Source organism: Coptis chinensis, unplaced genomic scaffold (genome assembly GCF_015680905.1).
Source record: "Coptis chinensis isolate HL-2020 unplaced genomic scaffold, ASM1568090v1 utg136_pilon_pilon, whole genome shotgun sequence".
Lineage (NCBI taxonomy): Eukaryota > Viridiplantae > Streptophyta > Magnoliopsida > Ranunculales > Ranunculaceae > Coptis > Coptis chinensis.
Genome location: NW_028238102.1, coordinates 195,402 through 211,345, shown reverse-complemented (window position 1 = coordinate 211,345; position 15,944 = coordinate 195,402). Strand labels below are relative to the sequence as shown.

General features: G+C 36.6%; 1 protein-coding gene and 1 pseudogene across 1 annotated transcript; both read left to right on the top strand.

The window, feature by feature from the left end:
- The first annotated feature begins 584 nt into the window (after window positions 1-584).
- Window positions 585-2,526, top strand: LOC147474032 (tyrosine decarboxylase-like). Its single transcript, XM_086586693.1, has one exon. The coding sequence runs from the start codon at window positions 768-770 to the stop codon at window positions 2,322-2,324; it is 1,557 nt and encodes a 518-aa protein (XP_086442819.1). The 5' UTR covers window positions 585-767; the 3' UTR covers window positions 2,325-2,526.
- A 9,689-nt stretch (window positions 2,527-12,215) lies between these two features.
- LOC147474031 (elongation factor 2-like) lies at window positions 12,216-14,992 on the top strand (annotated as a pseudogene).
- The last annotated feature ends 952 nt before the right edge of the window (window positions 14,993-15,944 follow it).

Here is a 15,944-nt window from a genome sequence, read left to right as displayed (position 1 = left end):
GCACTCAACACATGTTCACGCCACAGGCTTTTTATTTGCTTATTTTAACATCATGGTTTTACTTATTTGGCACCGCCATTAATCTTTGACCATATTTGTCTTCATATAAATATGAAAGTCACTCCTATTTCTCAAGTTATTACCACGTTAGGTAACAAGGTTTCCAACCTCTCAGTAATTCAAAAGTTAGACATTTTGATCTGAAGTTGGAAATTTAACTTCTTTCAACTAGCATACCGACTAGTATAACATCTATTACTCGTTTTTAGGTGTTAATCATTGAATTAATGGGAATGAGAATAGAAAAAGTCTGCTGATAAATCTATTACTCGTTTTCAGTTGCCTTTTATTTTTTTGTTTTTACAAAGAAGAGAATACATCCTAAACACTATTCAAAGTCCATGAACCACTAATTTTGGAAAAGCTGTTCACAGTTGCATTACTTGCATCAGAAGAAGTGACCAGCTTTCGTTAATGGTTCAATTGACCATAGTCGCCAAGGAATATCTCCAAAAGTCCAAATATTTTTACCAACCCACCATATACACCATATAAAACGTGGACGAAACCTGCAGCCTCATGCTTACTTCTCCAACTTATTTAAACCCCTCTATTTCCATCATTCTTTCTCAGCAAAAACACAACCATTTGCTCTTTTCACTTCCCATTTCTTTCCCTTCAAGGCCAAGACACATTATACAAACAACATTAATTCATATATTCCTTATTGCCATAGAAAATAACTAGATCGACACCATTCATCATACATGGGTAGTCTCCATGCTGATAATCTTGAAAACTCGTGTATTGAGAACCCACTTGACCCAGAAGAATTTAGGAGACAGGGCCATATGATGATTGATTTTCTAGCTGATTACTATAGAGATGTCGAGAAATACCCCGTTCGCAGTCAAGTTGAACCGGGTTACTTACGTAAACTATTACCAGAATCTGCTCCCTATAATCCTGAACCTATTGAAACCATACTTCAAGATGTTCAGACACAAATTGTCCCAGGGATAACTCACTGGCAGAGTCCTAACTACTTTGCGTACTTTCCTTCCAGTGGAAGTATTGCTGGTTTTCTTGGTGAAATGCTTAGTACTGGTTTTAATGTTGTTGGTTTTAATTGGATGTCTTCACCTGCTGCTACAGAGTTAGAGAGTATTGTTATGGATTGGCTTGGAAAAATGCTTAAACTTCCCAAGTCTTTCCTGTTTTCTGGTAATGGCGGGGGTGTATTGCAAGGGACTACTTGTGAGGCCATTTTGTGCACACTAACGGCAGCTAGAGATCGGATGCTTAACAAGATTGGTAGGGAGAATATATGTAAGTTGGTTGTGTATGGTTCTGATCAAACTCATTGTGCACTTCAAAAGGCTGCTCAGATTGCTGGAATTCACCCAAAGAATTTCCGTGCAGTTCCCACTACTAAGACTAATTCTTTCGGGCTAACTCCTGATGCTCTTCGGTCTACAATTCTAGCCGATATAGAAGCTGGGCTTGTCCCATTGTTCCTATGTGCCACAGTTGGGACCACATCCTCAACAGCTGTGGATCCAATTGGACCCTTATGCGAGGTGGCCAAAGATTATTGGATTTGGGTGCATGTGGATGCTGCATATGCCGGAAGTGCTTGTATATGTCCAGAGTTTCGACATTTTATAGATGGTGTGGAGAATGCAGATTCATTTAGTCTTAATGCACATAAGTGGTTCTTCACTACTTTGGATTGCTGCTGCCTTTGGGTTAAGGAGCCAAGTGCACTTGTTAAGGCACTTTCAACCAATCCCGAGTATTTGAGGAACAAGGCAACTGATTCTAAACAAGTAGTTGATTACAAAGATTGGCAAATAGCACTTAGTCGTAGATTTCGATCGATGAAATTATGGCTTGTGCTACGTAGTTATGGTGTGGCTAATCTAAGAAACTTCTTAAGAAGTCACGTCAAGATGGCTAAGAACTTTGAGGGCTTTATTGCACAAGATAAGAGATTCGAGATTGTAGTCCCTAGGACTTTTGCCATGGTCTGTTTCCGTCTACTACCACCATCACCACCACTATCGATTATGAAGGTATATCAAAACGGCAATGGAGTTCATCACAGTAATCATCTGCAAGATGAAACACGTGCCAATGAGCTCAACCATAGATTACTAGAGTCTATCAATGCGTCTGGGAGTGCATACATGACACACGCGATGGTTGGAGGTGTATACATGATTCGGTTCGCTGTTGGTGCAACACTAACAGAGGAGCGACACGTTGTTTTGGCTTGGAAGGTGGTGCAGGAGCATGCAGATACCATACTTGCTACATTTTAATCTTCTTACCTTCTGCAAAAGAATTATAATGTGGAAGAACATGAGGATAGAGAGAAACAAACATGGACTCGTTTTAGTTTTTTCTTATTTATTTGTTGAAATTTTGATATATTTACCTAATGATGTCATCTATTGTTTATATTGTAAAACCTTATTGTTTTTATCATCATTTTGGTTTCTAATTTATCTTACATTTATATTTTGATAGTGAATCTTTTAACTATTTGATATATATATATATCATGCCATTATAATATATATTTGTAGTAGCTAGCTAGCTTATAGCATTGCTCGAAAGTCGGAACACACAAAACTCGACTCAACTCGATCTAAATTTCTCGAGAGCTAGATTGCATGCGTAATTGCGTATTATATAAGAGCATAGTACTTTGCTTCTAATTAATATGGTCACATATCTGCACTTGGAATATGGTCAGGCAGTCAACCACATACATAGGCCGGACATACATATATTGCTGTAAATTGTAAAGTGGATGCATGTGTACGCACCTAGACAGGTTAACCGGTTAGATACTTGGATCAGAGTGAACTATGTTCAACACATGCGGCAAGCATCCATGAAATATTAAAATCTAAGTTTTTATGTTGGTTTTTAGATTAGTACGTGGTTTACCAAAAAATAAAAAAGATTAGTACGTGGTTGTCCTATTAGCATTATTATTTTGTGTTTTTTTTTGTAACCGTCCTGTTAGCATTCTGCACTAGTTCTATACACGTACTTCTGTGTAGTAAAGCTGAAGAAATAGCTCTTATTTCTTACATCTCTCTCCAGGCTCCAGATCGGTCGATAGTAAATACATTGATCTAGTCTGATGTTGCAGGATACAACTATATTTGTCCTAATATCATGGAAATGAATGGTTGAATGTTCATCGATAAGGTCAATTCAAATCGAGCTTTAATTTTGGATTATGGGGACAAAAGAGAATTGGATAAAATTGCACATTCTGATGAAATTAAGCAAAAATGCCCTTACAAATAATTAACACGTACATTGACAACATTCTATATATTCGTGTGCAAGTTGAGTTTGAAGTTAAATACTTAAATATGTGAGTTTTTCAGTCTATCTGTGCGCGAGTACATGACCGCAAATAGGTATGGGAGGGCGTTAAAATATAATTGACAACTGTTCTGCCTGTTCACAAGAATTTTCATGAACTAGTTTGGATTGTTGATTGCCACAGTCCGACTTTGCAGGAGTTGGAATATATATATGTTCTAGATCCAAGTATCCAACTTAATAAGAGATATTAAGTTATTAACTTCATACCAAGTTCTTAAGTTTTTAGTTTTTACACACGTGGGTGCAGAATCTGCTTAGTCACTCATCTTTTGTTTTTGGCAATGCAGGGATGAATGAATTTTCTTTGGTTATATTATAAAGTGCAATCACCAAATAAACGTCATTATTAATTTCTTCGAGTCACAGACTTAAAATGATTTTATGATCTATTTTGGCAATCAAATCAAGAATGATTTCCTATATATATATATTGACATCTTGTTATCCAATCAAAGTAGTTAGATTGGATTTTGACTATTGTCCCTTTTGTAAAAAAAAATGTCACTTATTAGCATTCAGATCTTACCAGTAGAGATCGAATGAACAATCAACTGTTTTTTTTCAAGAACATTTGATAGTGGTAAAACATCATTCAACATGAATAATTCCATACAAACTAACAAACCAAACATAAATGATTCTTTACTTCAGAAAGCATGCATGAAACTGGAGGAACCCACGTGCCCTGCATGGGTTAAGTGCAAGCATGGAATCCGCATAAGTCCAATAGCAATTTCAGCACACTTCAATGTTTCAAGTAGACTAGAATACCCTTGTAATTGACTACTGTACCCGCCTCACTAAAGGATGTATTGAGAGTTTAAGGTTGCAAATCTTAGAAATATATATGTTAATGGAGGGTATCATTGCCATGAAGAAGTAGTGATCCGTCAATACAGAAAGTCAGCATGTCTATATAGATGATCACCTTCTTTGAAGACACATTTCATGGGAATTGTTTGTATTTTTTTTTCTACACTTTTTCGCTCTAAAATTGCTAGCTAGTTGAAAAGTAGGGCCAAGGACCCCATATGTTTGACCCAACTATGAGTCCATGAACACATAAAGACCTGCAGAAAAGGTTAAGGAAGAAGAATGTGTATGTTTTTCATTCATGGCCTCCTTAGGTACAAAAGTAAAAATTGAATTGTTAGTAGATCGCAATACGTGCCTTATGAGATATGTCAAAGTCACTGAAGCTGAAACAAGTAACTCTCAAAGAAAAGGGCGGTATGGACCCAATTAGCTGCAGCTCACTGCTGACGTTTGTAGTATGTACTATGTAGCTATATATGTACATCCATGATCCAACAAGGGAGTCGAGCCCATTAACTTGTAGGGACGAAATTTGCCATGTCCAACACTCCAACCCAAGTTAGACTGTACAACTTCGCCATATCCAGCACAACATAAAAAACACTGAGATTCTGAGAAGCGTCAACCTAGAATGAATTGGGATGTGATTGTCAACGAAAGAGAAAAGGCACCGAAGCTGAAACAAGAAACCTTGAACGGGAAGGCCGGTACAAATCCAATTAGCTGCGAAGTGTCAAAAGTTGACATTTGTAATAATACATTCACGATCCAATTAGGGAGTCTAGCCCATTAATTTTTTGTAGAGACGAAATTTGCCATGTCCAACCCAAGCTAGACATGTTCGACTTGGCAATATCCAGCACAAAATCAGAATATACTGAGAAGTGAGAACAGTCAACCTAGTATGAATTGGGATGTGAATATGTGATTGCTGACAAAGTGACAACTAGAAGAGATCCTACAAGCAGGGCCGGCCCTAGGCCTATGTTGTCTAAGGCTTTGCATAGGCCCCAATATAAAAAAAAAAAAAGGCCCCATGAAACTATATAGTGTTAGAAACGTAGACAAAAGCCCAATTTTTCAGACTTTGCATTGAGCCTTTCGAAACACAGGGCCGGCCCTGAGTCCTATGCGAGCTCCAAAAATGGGCCTTGGCTCCCCAAACTAGTGTACATTTTTTTTTTTTTTTTTTTTTGAGAAACACCGAAAATAATCGGAAAAAGAGTTGAAGAAGACTAGTGGTTTTTGTTTTTGTTTCGGGCTTAGTTAGTTGGGTTTTACTGATTTGGATATTTAATGTTTTAAGCAAAAAAAACATAAAAACGTGGGCTAGTGATTTAGTGGGCAGTGGATATTCATTAATTGGGCCGAACTTTTAGTGTTTTGAGTCGAAAATAAAAATAAAAACTTGGGCTAGTGATATAATTGGTAGTAGGCATGGTCCAGTTCGGGGCCCTTATTTTTTGGCAACAAATGGGGCCCTTACCCACCGCCTATGTTGACTATGGGTCAGAGCCGCCCCTGCCTACAAGGTACAATTTACTTCTTCATTTTGGTATGTCTTTGGGTTCGGATTTATGTAGATATGTCCAAGTGTTAAGATATGGTAGGGATTATTGTCCCTCATCGGTTGTAAAGTATCCCACCTTCTATACATCTTGAATCGTAACTTATGAACGAGTTTTCAAGTTCTCCATATATCTGAAGTGGTATGGAAAAAACACTTAATAACCCTCCTCCCACCATTTTCTCCAATCTTCTCATCTTGGTTTCCCTATTACAATTATTTAAATTCTCATAACATTATCCACTAACCTTTGTTTGTCTCCTCCAAATATAAGTTTAGTGGTACTACATCCATGATGCTTTCTCCTTTTTCAATTTTCCTTATTGCATCCATTTTGTTCTAACCCTCCAATGCAACTATATTCATCTTCACGAAGGCTTTTGAGTTTACTATTCATGGATTTGGATTCCACCCATATATATATCTCAGTCCGGTATCCGGTGCCCTCTTAATCCCTTCATAATAGCATAAGTTTCTAATGGGGTGCCCTATAGTTTTCAAAACATACCCCAAGTCCTCCTGTACTCCCCAAAGTTACCCATGTTTCTCTCGAACACTAGTAAAAGTTTAATCTAACTTCCATCAACATTAATTTTTATGATGCGAGAGGTGGTAGAAGCGAAAAACATTCGAATTTTGGGTGCTCTTCTTTTTGTGTTGGAGATTAAAGGGTTGAAGAATTTTCATATCGGTCCACCGTTGTTGTTCATGGTACCTTATATTTGGTATGCTCGATGATGGCTCTTCTAAAATTTCTTGATATTAGGAGGCACACGAGTTTTTTGGAGGGTAGCACATTGGTTTCTATTTTTCCATAAAAGGTTCCATAAAACAAAGCAAGTCTCCACATATCCGAATCAAAGAGCTATGGTGTTTGTTTGAACTAGTAAATGATGTCATTGAAGGATTCAATGTGTGATGTAATTAAAATATTTCGAGCATGATCCCAAACTCTTTGCTTTTGCCAATTAGCAGGATGTGCTTAAGATTTTCATGCTCCCGCTTTACATATACAACATCGAGAGGCTCACGTTTGTGTTTCGTTTTTTTAACATGTCATTTGTTCTAGATAAATAAGTTTCCATGCTATGCCTTGGAGTCTTTGGAAGAATCTTAGAGCTCGAGATGAACTTGCATACTTCTTCATTTTGGTATGTCTTTGGGTTCGGATTTATGTAGATATGCCCATGGTCTGGCCTATATGGGCGGGATTATTGTCCCTGTTAAAGTATATATGTAAAGTATCCCACGTTTCTATAAGTGTGGATACGTAATTAGTAGTTGCTAGTTTGAGTAGTTTGCCACCCAAGTAAGTCAAGTATAAATATATGAAGTGGTATGGAAAAAACACTCTCTAATAACCCTATTCTCCCAGCCTCCACTCTTCTCCTTCTTGGTTTCCCTATTACAATTATGTTTAAATTCTCATAGCATTACCACTAACATGGTATCGGAGCATCAGATTCAAATCTAAGTTTAGTGGTATGCTAGGAGAGGTATCCCCTAAAATAAGTATACAAAGGAAAAAAAAAATCAATTCTTTTTCAATTTTCAGTATAGTATTCAATTCAAGTTTCAATCTTTCTCTTGATAGATTATTTAGTATTGTTTTATTCATCAAATCTTGTTTTGTTTTCAATTTATATTATGATATTCATTACCTAAAAATTCATCGTTTCTCTTGGTACACAACAACGTTAAAGGTTCTTTCATATTATCCTCAATTTTTGTTTGTCTCTTGGTATTGTTTTCGCTGTAGTTTTGGTCTTCCGAGCAATATTCTTATATTTTATTTGGGGTGCAATTCTCTTCAAGTTTCTCAAAACAAGGTCTCAAAGTTCCAATATCCCACTTTCGTAAGTACTCAACGGAGGATTGGAATTTGAAAAGTTTGAACTAGTAAAGTGCAATCTAAAAATATGAACTAACATTTACACTATCTTAGAGCACGCACGTGCCTTGACCTCCAGTAAACTTGATTTACGTTTTCTCTAGTTCCAAGGCCCAACCCATCAAGATTTATCGAAAACAACTCGTGAAAGCTCCATGTTTTAAAAAAAGTTTTACGAGTTTCTTCGGTTACCTTATATTTGAGCGCCCTCCTATCTCCCTCCTTCTTCCCTCAATTTTCGAAAAATTTCTTTGTGCCCATACCATTGTACCTTTGGGAGCAGTCAAACCTTTGGAAGGTAGTTTACACTCTCGTCCAGGATTGGAGGGGTAGTATTGTTTGTATGCCGTTATGGATATTTGAGTTTCTAGCTTTTGCGCAGTTGGTATTGATGACCAAAGTATTTGTTATGTGTTTCAAGTGTTTGTTTGAAGTATTATAGGGGCACACGATCTCTATCTTGCAAGGAATTATTCTTTCTATCTTCCTCTGTTTTTAGCATCATTTCGGGGAGTTCTATACATGTAATATATAACAAAGGTCTCATGTACCAGTTAATCCAACCTCTATTTTGAATTATTATACAACTATTTTTGAAAGTCTAAAGTTGTTCCACGAGTTGATGAATTCGAAGTTAGAATTTTTTTTTTGTATTGGAGTATGAAGTATTGTTTTTTGAAATGGGCATTGGTTGATCTTTTTTCTTATTTTTTTATTATAACCGTCTTTTTGCTTTATTCTTTAAAACTAGTGGGTATTGGTTGGTTGTATAATTTCAATTTTTAAGTGTAGTATTGGTGGGATGATCAATTTATTTATTGAGTTGGTATTTGATCTCCTTAAATGTTTCAAGTTTAAGTCCCATAGACAAGCCTTTGTATGTTCCAACTCAAACTTATATATTCCAACTTGAGGGGAATAATAGGAGATATGAAAACATTGTAATCAAACACCATATATATTATATATATGAGGCAAAGGGAGAATATGGAGGCGTATGAGGAAGAGTATCTCATGTCTTCATATTCCATCATGCCTTACTAACTCAAGCATGAGGGCATGTATTCAAATTAAGACATATCCTAAGTACATTCCTCCATCACATCTTCAAATAGATGACATCCCCACTATTGTTTGGATCTTATGTTCTCCCAATCAAAAAAGCCTAAAAAATATTTATTCTAAAAATAATTTTTAAATAAACATGTTTGTCTAAATTTTTCCTTGAAAACTATTTTATTAAACTAGTAAATTCCGTAATATTTCAAATGTCTTGGTATATCTATTTTTGCATATTTGACAGGTATGTTTTAATTTGACTATTCTAGGTCTAACACATTGAGAAGCGTATAAAATTTGCATGTATGTTTTTGTTTTCTTTTTTTATCCAAGCCTTTTTGCTATAAATAACATGTGTTTTGTTTAAATTTTTTATCTTTGTTATTAATGGCTAAACTAAATGTATGTTTTGAATGATCAATATAAAACTGCGACAATTTTTCTTTGTTATTTATTTTGAATACAAACTTGAGTTGCCCATAAAAAGTATTTTGTTTTTAACAAAGTTTATTTTGATAGTTCAACTTTGAAGAATTACTTTTATGAGTAATTTACTTGGTGCATGTATATTTCGTAATCTATTTCATCCACCTAAAAAGTGCATGTATGTTTTGTCATAATATTTTTTCAATCTTAAACAATCAAATTTTATTTTTTCTATGGTGCGATAATGCCTAAAGTTCATAAAAATATAAGTTTTGTTTTGTTTATCTAAAATTTTTAAAAATCTATAGTGGGAAAATTTTAGCGATCTCATACAACTATAAAAATTTTATTGGGGATAAGATTTGTCGATTTGCGGTGTTTGTTTAAAACTTCACAAGATTATATGATATTTCAATTTTTGGAATAGTATTTTGTTGACTTCAAACTCAATAAAGTATAACAAAATAGTAATAAAATACAAATTAAATAACATCAAATCGGTGTTATTATTTTCAATTTATATTATGACAACACCATAACAAATAATATCAGAGTGAGTAGTAGCCAAAATTGCAAATAAATATCCAAAACCCGGTGTTATGGTTTTAACAATTGTCGAGGGACACCTTCACTATTCGAAACATAGGCCATTGCCTACAACTAAAATTTCACTTTCGAGCGCCTCAAACAACCATGTTCAAGTTCTTCAACTAAAGACAATTATATACGAAAGGAGGAGCAATATTTTTATATTTTATTTTTGCAATTCAAGCTATATATTTTTAGTATAATTTGGCAAGATGCTCTGAATTAGAAATATTAAAGTATGTAAAATATCCCACATTTCTATAAGTGTGGATACGTAATTAGTAATTGCTGGTTTGAGTAGTTTGACACCTAAATTCTAAAACCATCGCTATAAATATATGAACTAAGTTGTTCTTTATCTCAAAAAACACTCTCTTACCCTATTCTCCCAAAATGTTCCCTATTATAACTCAAATCTTCTCCTTTTTGGTTTCCCTATTACAATTATGTTTAAACTCTCCTAGCATCACCATTAACAATCCTAATCATGTACAATGGGTCTTTAATTATATAATTGCATATTCACAAAACAAATTGTAATCAAACACCATAAATATTGAGCGAGCAGTTGAGAATGCTCACAAGGAAACACCGCAGTCCTTTTTTCTAACATGTAGACACATCAGCGAGGGTTTTCCTCTAATTTTGACACGTCATCTTTTGTTGGTCCTACAATTTATCAGGAGGCAAAGTTTATGTACTTACTAGACCTGAAGCCTCCAAATCCTATGTATTCAAATTAGAGAGATTAATCCTAACACATTCATGGTTCATCACATGTTCTTTTGAAAAAAATTACTATATGAAAGCTTTAGTGGGTGTTTGGATCTTATTTTTTAAAAAAAAACCAGTTTTTCTCAAAAAGTATTTTTCTGAAAAAATATTTATGCTAAAAATAATTTTTAAATAAACATGTTTGATTGAAATTTTTCCTTGAAAACTATTTTATTAAACTAGTAAATTCCGTAATATTTCTCCAAATATCTTGGTATATCTCGACATTTTTCACTAATTAATGACACCTGGGCAATCCAAATGTCTTTGGCCGGAATGAGAAAGTGAGAAGAAAAAACTATTTTTTAATTTGAAAAACAAGTTTTTGCTATTTATCATAACACATGTGTTTTGAACCAATAAATATTTTTATCTTTGTTATTACGTGGCTAGTTGTCAAAATTACCTGGCTTTGAATGATGAATATAAATCACGTGGGCAATTTTATCTTTGTTATTTATTTTGAATACAAACTTGATTGTTTATAAAACCAAAAGATTATCGGGTTTTTTTTTTACAAAGTTTATTTTGTTTATTCAACTTTGAGCACTTGTATGACAATAATTTACTTGGTTATAGAAAATTGAATAAATAATCTATTTCACTTGTTTATATAAGTTAATATGAAACACATAATATTTTTCAATCTTAAACAATCAAATTTTATTTATTTCTAAGTGTAAAAAACCATGACCAAATACATGTGACGGGCTTGTTTGATTATTTTACTTTTGATTTGATTGTCTAAAATAAGGAAAGCAAACGGGCTTTACAAGTTTGCTATAACATAATACCCAACAAATAACACATTTACTTTAGTCTAGACTTGGTACCACATCAAATCTTTTTAAAGTTGGGTAATACACATCGTCTTCAATCTATTCCCTGATCAGCTTCGATCGTCTTCAATCTTTCCCTCTTCTCTCCATCGGCTATTAGTGAAGTTCTCTCTCTCATCTCTCAAGCTCTCGAAAATGATCTAAAAATGAAAAGATTGGATGGGCTCTTCCTAGATCACAGGTTTGGAGGCTAGAACATGAAGATGAACAATTAAATAAAGGATAAGAGTGGTACTAAGAGTGGTTACTTTCAGCCACTTCAATTCAACATTCAGGAGCAACTTTAGAGCTGAAGTAATGATAATTTAGCCCCTAAACGCTTAAACCATTTAGAAAAACAAACAACCCCTAAACCCCTAAACTAATTAAAAAGCCCAAAGTAATGATAATAGTCCAATGCGTATGAATAATTTAGCAGGCCCATATATGGGCCGGGCTTAAAGGCTAGTTCCACTTATAGTTTCCAATACGCAAACTTTTAAACGGATTAGATCCTGTTTTAGGGTTTTCTTGACCAACATCATATATATAATATAAAAGTAATCTCCACAGTCTCTCTCTAAACCCTCGTCGTCTCTCTCTCTCCTTAGAAAAGAGTTCCGTCTAAGGTATGTTTTATAGCGATATATGTAATGATATTTGGTTGATAAAATCTGTTTAGGCTGTTTTTTTTTATGTTTGTGTTTAACGAAAAAGTAGGAAAAAGTTCTAGGAATATATGTTTATGTTAATATAAGTATTATAGATCTATTAATCCTTGCTATTATAGATCTATTAATACTTGTTATTGTTGATATATTGATCTATGTATGCTCGTGTTATACGAATATACCAAAATCTGTTATTGATATTGTGATCTGTTATTGTAAACTTTGTAGGGGCTTTTTTTTTCTGTAGCTTCTTTTTGTTAATCAGTAATCACTACGAGCACGAAATGGTGAAGTTTACAGCTGAGGAGCTTCGCCGAATCATGGACCTCAAAGATAACATTCGAAACATGAGTGTAATAGCTCATGTTGATCATGGAAAATCAACTCTTACCGATTCTCTGGTTGCGGCGGCTGGTATCATTGCTCAGGAAACTGCTGGTGATGTTAGAATGACAGATACCCGCGCAGATGAAGCAGAGCGTGGTATTACAATTAAGTCTACTGGTATTTCTCTCTACTATGAGATGTCTGATGAATCTCTCAGCGCTTTCAAGGGTCCAAGAGTTGGTAATGAATATCTCATTAACCTTATTGATTAAGCCTGGCCATGTCGACTTTTCATCTGAGGTAACAGCTGCCCTCCGTTATCACTGATGGTGCCCTTGTTGTAGTGGATTGTATTGAGGGAGTTTGTGTCCAAACTGAAACCGTCCTCCGACAAGCCCTTGGAGAAAGGATTAGGCCTGTATTGACAGTAAATAAGATGGATCGTTGCTTTCTCGAGCTTCAGGTTGACGGAGAGGAGGCATACCAGACATTCCAGAGGGTCATAGAGAATGCCAATGTTATTATGGCCACTTATGAAGATCCTCTACTCGGTGATGTCATGGTTTATCCAGAGAAAGGGACTGTTGCCTTCTCTGCTGGTCTGCATGGTTGGGCATTTACCCTCACCAACTTTGCAAAGATGTATGCCTCTAAGTTTGGTGTTGACTTAATCAAAGATGATGGAAAGGCTCTGGGGCGAGAACTTTTCGACCCAGCTACCAAGAAGTGGACTACCAAGAACACTGGTTCTCCTACCTGCAAGAGAGGGTTTGTTCAGTTCTGCTACGAACCCGATCAAGCAGATTATTAATACCTGTATGAATGACCAGAAGGACAAGCTGTGGCCCATGTTGAAGAAGCTTGGTGTAACCATGAAGTCAGGCGAGAAGGAGTTACTTGGCAAGGCTTTGATGAAGCGTGTTATGCAGACCTGGCTCCCCCTGCCAGCACTGCTTTGTTGGAAATGATGATACATCACCTCCCTCGCCTTCAAAGGCCCAGAGGTACCGTGTTGAAAATTTGTGCGAGGGTCCTCTTGATGACAAGTATGCTGAAGCAATCAGGAACTGTGATCCTGAAGGACCTCTTATGCTCTACGTGTCGAAGATGATTCCTGCATCTGACAAGGGCAGGTTCTTTGGCGCTTTGGCCGTGTGTTTGCTGGAAAGGTCTCAACTGGTGCGAAGTGAGGATTATGGGTCCTAACTACGTCCCTGGCCAGAAGAAGGACTTGTACACAAAGAGTGTCCAGAGAACTGTTATTTGGATGGGGAAGAAGCAGGAATCAGTTGAGGATGTGCCTTTATGTAATACAGTAGCACTGGTTGGATTGGATCAGTTCATTACTAAGAATGCTACATTGACAAATGAGAAGGAAGTTGAGGCGATCCAATCCGTGCTATGAAGTTTTCTGTTTCACCTGTTGTTCGTGTTGCTGTGCAATGCAAGGTTGCCTCAGACCTGCGAAGCTTGTTGAAGGTCTTAAACGTCTAGCCAAGTCAGACCCTATGGTTGTGTGTACAATTGAAGAGTCCGGGGAGCACATTATAGCTGGTGCAGGAGAGCTTCATCTTGAGATTTGTTTGAAAGACTTGGTTGACGATTTCATGGGTGGGGCTGAAATCATTAAATCTGACCCTGTAGTTTCCTTCCGTGAGACTGTGCTTGAGAAGTCTGTCCGCACTGTGATGAGCAAGTCCCCAAATAAGCACAACCGTTTGTATATGGAAGCCCGCCCGTTGGAGGATGGTCTTGCTGAGGCTATTGATGATGGGCGTATTGGTCCAAGGGATGATCCTAAGGTTAAGCTCTAAGATCTTGTCTGAAGAGTTTGGCTGGGACAAGGATCTAGCAAAGAAGATCTGGTGTTTTGGTCCTGAGACCACCGGTCCTAATATGGTTGTTGACATGTGTAAGGGAGTTCAGTACTTGAATGAAATTAAGGACTCGGTTGTGGCTGGTTTCCAGTGGGCTTCCAAGGAAGGTGCATTAGCTGAGGAGAACATGAGGGGTATTTGCTTTGAGGTATGTGATGTTGTGCTCCATGCTGATGCCATTCACAGAGGTGGTGGTCAGGTCATTCCAACTGCAAGGAGAGTCATCTATGCTTCACAGATTACTGCCAAGCCAAGGCTGTTGGAGCCTGTTTACATGGTCGAGATCCAGGCCCCAGAGCAGGCACTTGGTGGCATTTATGGTGTTTTGAATCAGAAACGTGGGCATGTCTTTGAGGAGATGCAGAGGCAAGGTACTCCATTATATAACATCAAAGCGTACTTGCCAGTCATTGAGTCATTTGGGTTCTCCGCTCAACTCAGAGCTGCAACATCCGGACAGGCCTTCCCACAGTGTGTGTTCGATCACTGGGACATGATGTCCTCAGATCCTTTGGAGGCTGGGTCACAAGCAGCAACCCTTGTGTCTGAGATTCGTAGGAGGAAGGGTCTGAAGGAGCAAATGACACCTCTCTCAGAATTTGAGGACAAGCTATAAGGTGTTAATTTTGTGTCAAATCAAGTGGGAGGTTTCCCGGTTTTGGCTGTCATTATATGTTCTTATTATGTTTTTGACACTCCATTGACTGCTCTACAGACTGTTATTTTTTCGACTTTCATGTTTTAAGGTTTACTTGTGGTTATGTTGATTCGGTTGGTCTTTGTTTCTGTTGATTTTGGTTTTACTTCACTGCTCTTATCTCTAATTTTAAGAGTCTTGTGCTAAAGTAGTTATATGTGAGGTTATTGATCTCATTGATCAGTTGCTGCTGTAACTGTACCAATGAGGTGGTATTCCAGCGATTTGATTTGTGATGCTGTTTAGTCTTGTGTGATCTCTTATTCTCTTACACTAGGGTTTTGTTTTCTGTTATTTATTTAGTGCTCGTCTGTGTTTTTATCTTTGGACAAGCATGTTATAAGTAAGCCCTATCTCGTTAGTGGACTCTTTTGGCCCTTGTCTCGTTATTTGTGTTTGGTGAATACTTTTTCCGTTCTGCTTCTTGTGTTTTTCTTCTCCTTACTGCTTTAAATGGAGTTCTGGAAGGGTTGACAATATGATGAATTGCTGACTTGCTGTTGTGTATCGGTGACAATCTAGACAAACCCCCCGGCCTGGAATAGAAGCAGTATGCTGATATCTCCAAGTTCACAATAATCATAACTGTCAATTGTTTCTAGATGGTGCAGATCACAGACTGCATAGTTCGTTAGTACATATATAACAAATCAAGGTCTCATTGGCCCTTGAAAAACTGTTATCCGAATAGTTCACTTCCAACCATTGCTCACCCTATTGGTTGTTTTGAAAATGAGAAATTATAGGTGGAAAGAACAGGAAAGAGTTAGGCGGTGGCCGTGTTGGGGTTGTCGCTCTGATAGACTTTTGTGGTGGTAGACTTATGATTGTTGAAGGAATAGATAACTTGAAAACTGTGGGTGGGTGTGATACTCAATTACGTGGGTCTCAGTAACTAGACAAGGTTAATGTAACGTCGACAGATTAGACTATTGTTTGGAAACTGCTTGTGCTAGTCATTGTTATTTGCTTTTCATTTATTTCATGTCATTTGTCTATCGATGGCAATCATTTTGAATTTT